The sequence below is a fragment of the Betta splendens genome, chromosome 16, assembly GCF_900634795.4.
Source record: "Betta splendens chromosome 16, fBetSpl5.4, whole genome shotgun sequence".
In the NCBI taxonomy this organism is placed as follows: domain Eukaryota; kingdom Metazoa; phylum Chordata; class Actinopteri; order Anabantiformes; family Osphronemidae; genus Betta; species Betta splendens.
In genome coordinates, this window is record NC_040896.2 from 6,250,628 (window position 1) to 6,255,627 (window position 5,000).

Consider the following 5,000-nt stretch of genomic DNA (forward strand, 5'->3'; position numbering starts at 1 on the left):
ATAATTTGCAGTCATTTTACCCTTAAATCAAAACATGGGATCAGTTGTGTTCACACAAAAAAGAAATCCGAGCCACTTAAGTTCCCGCGGCCGAGGTGAAGCCTTGCTGCTGTGTCACAAGAGTAAAATGATGAGGCAATTATCTAATTCAGCTTGTTTACGCCTCAAACCCTGAGAGACAGAGACAAGTTGTGAAATAAAAGCCCGTTGATCCGCGGCGTCTAAATCCGAGCAGCTTTTATTACACTGACTGCTGGAGGATTGTCGTGTGATGTTTAACGGCTGGGTGTGCGTCAAAAAGCACAAAGGGACAAAACAAAATCTGGAAAAGTGTTTAAGACACAACAACAAACCAGAGACACGCTGAGAACGAGCACAGAAAGACTGAGGCGAACACGGAGGAGCAGGAAGGAGAGAGAGAGAGCGAGGGGGCGAGCGACAGCACCAGAAAACAGCTGTTGAGAGGAGCTGGAGAAGAAACCAGGAGAGCTAAGGAATGAAGCTACAAACAGTGGCCCAACCTGCAGCAGAACCGGCCTGAGAACAGCCCAGCGAGCCGCTCGGCGCCGCCACAGGTCCACCGGGTCCTCAACAGGAAGGAGACGGAAGGAGGGAAAAGATGGGCCTCACTTTACATTCAGGAGCAACTACTGAACCACAGTCAAAGACTTTTATTACTAAATGACTCAACGTGAAGCTGTGAAAGCATCGGTACATTCTGACTCAGTCAACCAGGATCCAGAACCGGTGCTGGACCTGGTTCACACAACGACTGGCACAGGGTCTATGGCAGAGACAGCGCTCCAGTCAAAGCTAAGGGCAACATCAGACACACGGATTCACATTCTGCACAGAAACTAAGATCTAAGTACAGGTTCAGAAGCTTGAAGTCATTTCTGCTTGTGCTTTATTGGTGCTCTGCTCCTTCTGGGTCCAGACTCCGTGCACGGCCCGGACCCGCGTGGAAGCGACGCACAGGTGGGAGCCGATCTTGAAACGCATTGTTGCATTTTTGTGCTTTTTATTTTTTGACTGCTCTTCTGGCACAAATCACACAAAGCCGCTTAAACATTGAGCCTCCTCTTCGCCGACGGCTCCAGGTCTGACTCTGACTCTGACTCTGACTCTGACTCTGACTCTGACTCCTTCAATTACGCCCACTATGTGTCCATCAGCAACCGCGCTTGGTCCTTGAGAAGAGCAGGTCCGGAGCCACGTCACATCCTCAAGTGTGCGTGGGCGGGAGCAGGGAGGGGGAGGGGGGGCAGGGTTGTGGGTTCAACTACTGCTCAGGCTCCACAAAGAAGACGAGGAGGAAGGAGTCAGCACAATGTCTGAGGAGGAGGGGAGGAGGCGCCGGTCGCTAAGGGTACAGTGAACACAACAGTGTGCGTGTGTGTGTGTGTGTGTGTGTGCGTGCGTGCGTGCGTGCGTGCGTGCGTGCGTGCGTGCGTGCGTGCGTGCGTGCGTGCGTGCGTGTGTCTTTCTATCAGTCAGCCGTCTGCAGCCTCTGCCTCCTTCTTCTTCTCCTTCACTTTTAGTGATGACTTCCTGGATACCTTCCTGTCTCCTGCGTCCTTGCTGGCCTCCTTCCCTTCCTTGTCTTTGTCCCTGTCCTTCCTGTCCTTGGAGGTCGATGCCTCCTTCTTGGCCTCCTTCTTGGCCTCCTTCTTCTCCCTGCTGGATGACTCCTTTCTTGCCTCCTTGATGGGCTGCTCTGCGCCTCCTGCCTCCTCTTTCACCGCTGCCTCTGATGGTTCTTTGGAAACGTCTTTTTTCTCTTTGGAGTCTTTATCTGAACAAAGAAACAGAAACAAGCATTAATGCAAATTCCTTCACACCCAGATCAGCGCCACTAAACCCTGACGCTGGACATCCACTGCTTTAGTTCGTGCAGAGTGAAGTTGTGAGTCCGACGGTCAACGAGGATTAACTGAGCTCCGCTGTGTTTGGTTCCAACAGGCTGATACCGAGCAGCTCTGAGCCTTTAGCATGAAGACAAATTGACAGACAACAGCACCTGCTGCATGACAAAGGACCCCACTTAACCACAGCAACCCCCCCCCCCCCACACACACACACACGCGCGCACACACACACACGCACAGACGCCACACACCCACGCACACCACGCAACACACACACACACACACACGCACGCACACACACACACACACACACACACACACACACACACACACACACACTGCAGTCTGCAGACTAGACCTGTCTGTGATAAGATGATAACGACAGTTGTCTGCCAACAATGAGACGCGTCTTATCTCCGTGAGAACAGAGAAGGTTTAGAGAGTGGAGCCTACAGCCTCGTATCTACAAGTGTGTGTGTGTGTGTGTGTTCAGAAAGCAGAGAAGCTCTAATCAGACACCTCATCTTCTAGGGCTCAGACAGAGTTACAGCAGACTGAATGTTCAGTTTGACGAGTTACCAAACTCAAACATAAAGTACATTTAGTTTCTATGTTCTTAGAATTAAGGAAATAAATAATGGAAAATAGGAAATCTGGCAACAATAAATTTGAATGTTGATCTGGAATCTGCAAATATAGACAGAAGTGTAAATACTGAACTAAGCTGTTTGTTCAGACATAATGAAGTGAATGTTTGTGTGTGTGTGTGTGTGTGTGTGTGTGTGTGTGTGTGTGTGTGTGTGTGTGTGTGTGAGTCCTCAGCAGCTGAACCAACAGGCACAGAAGTGGCAGTGGAGTTAATCTAAATCAACAGAGAGAGGGATGGAGCAACACAGTGGAAACAGGTTCTAAACACCAAACAACACAGAACATGAGACTCTGGAACATGGGCTAGAACCTGATCCTAGCAAGGGTCCGGTTTGGCCTGGTCTGACCCGGTCTGACCCTGATAGCTGAGAGCTCAAGCAGTCACATGAACACTGATGTTAAACCTGTGACTTCGTCTGCAGTCACATCATGCTCTGTTTGTGGTCAAAGGTCAGCAGCTTTGGCCTTGTTTTTACAACAGTAGAACCTGAAGGTGAAGCTTCAGATGATTGTTCTGCAGCGTTTGATGCTGTTTGTTCTGTGATTCATCTTAATTTGGTCTAAGGCGACGTTCCTTAGCTTCAGAAGCTTTAAGAGCAGCTCACATAAAACCTAAACCATCACCAGACCTTCAAAGTGGACGCGTTCTTCTTGTCGTGGTGCTGAACGGACAGCTCCTCTGAACATTATACATCTTCTAATTTGCTGCATTTTCTGCTCTTCTTTCATTCCTGAAACACGAGCAGTGCTTTGACTGGCTCCTACCGGACCTCTTCCGGACACATGCCCTGCTCTTAGGGAACTTTCTGTTTCTCTTTGAGACTCGGAAGCAGGGAGTCCTAGGCGTGTGTGACCCGTCTTGTTGACCTGAGGTCAGAGGTCAGATCGCCTCTGCTACATCAGGCTAACCAGAGCAGGGCCTGTCTCCACGTCGCTGCCATCGGTCAGGGAAGACCTTCCACCCGTGGGACCAGCGCTGCCGGCTCTGCTGGAGGTTCGGTCCCTCTCAGCCCCGTGTGATGCTGTGTGATCAGCTAACTGCTGCTTCACTGCACAGAACTGACTTCACTCAACGGCTCTTTACAATCTATTATAATATCGTTCCCATCGATTGCTGAGGAGGTGTTTCATTTTCAGGAACCCATGCTGCGACCGGCTGCGTTAATGACAGGACTGCTGCTGTGTGGCTTGTTAGCTTGTAATGTAACTGACAACTCCACGTTCGTCTGAACACAGATGATCTATTAGTCTGTTCTGGTAACTTCACCACAAGTCTGCGATGAGTTTTTTGTCATGGAGTCAGTTTTTGCGTTTGGGATCACGGTTGCCAGGTCAAATCCCATGACTCGAATCCCAAACTCCAGCAGAAGCTGCTCGTTGTAGCCGTGAAGTGAAGATGTGAAGGATTACGAAGCCAGAACCTGAGGTTAAGCAGTGATGCTGCTGTTGTCCAGGTCAGGTCTGCTAAACACTGAGGATGAGCAGGACCAAGCTCCACCAGGGTCTGAGGACCACAACCGACCCGCAGGACTTTCAAAGTGAGTCCAACCCAGAACTCTGGAGTTTACAGGGCAACACTTGTTTTTCCCTTATGAACAAAAACTGAAACCACATTACAGTGAGTGTGTTGCTCAGATGAAGGTGAGATGCTATCTGTGCTCGTTGTGCCTGGGTTCCTGTGTTAGCGGCGCTGCATTCATCTGCAGGCAGCCATAGTCAAAATAGAGGCGGCCGCACAGATCGCCCACATCCCAGCGAAGCAGTCGGCAGGAGGCTGCAGCTGCAGCCTTGGACTCAGGACTTCAACCAAGTCTAGTTTAGGTGAAGACAAAGGCAAGATGAGAAAAGGAACAAGTATAAAAGTTTAAAGTGGCGACTTGTCGATATTTATAAAAACGACGCACTCAGCAGCTCAATGAGAGGAGCTGCTGGTAAAACGTCATAAAAGCACATCAGCTGGTTCGATAGGTGAAGAGATGAATGAAGTCACAGCACGAAGAAACACGGATCATAGGAGGTTTTCCTGCGACAACAAAGGAAAGAGCAGCAATAAGAGACACGGCGGAAGGAGAGAGAGCTCAGAGACCACTGCTCGCTCGCCCGCCCGCTCGCTTTGGGTGTGGTAAAGTGGGTGGGTTCATTCCCGTGGTCGGCCGAGATATTTTCTCTCCGCTCAGCTACGCCCTGCTACAAACCAACACACACACACACACACACACACACACACACACACACACACACACGCACGCACACACACACACACACACACACACGCACGCACGCACGCACACGCACACACACACACACGCACGCACGCACGCACGCACACACACACACACACACACGCACACACAATATACAGGAAAATATACAGTGGCCGGTCACTGGAACCAACATTTTGGCCTGATGCTAAAGGATCTGAAGTTTTCCAGGTCTGGTGGTGACATAAAATCTCCTCGTGTCTCTCTCTTCCACACAAACACA

The 5,000-nt window shown here is 50.2% G+C and overlaps 1 protein-coding gene across 1 annotated transcript in view; it reads right to left on the reverse strand.

The window, feature by feature from the left end:
* Nucleotides 1–656: 656 nt before the first annotated feature.
* The window catches only part of bbs9 (Bardet-Biedl syndrome 9), an 82,338-nt gene continuing 77,994 nt past the window's right edge, over nt 657–5,000 (reverse strand). The window contains 1 exon segment of the mRNA XM_055503345.1: nt 657–1,795. Within this exon segment, the coding sequence (XP_055359320.1) occupies nt 1,494–1,795 (302 nt within the window). The 3' untranslated portion in view covers nt 657–1,493.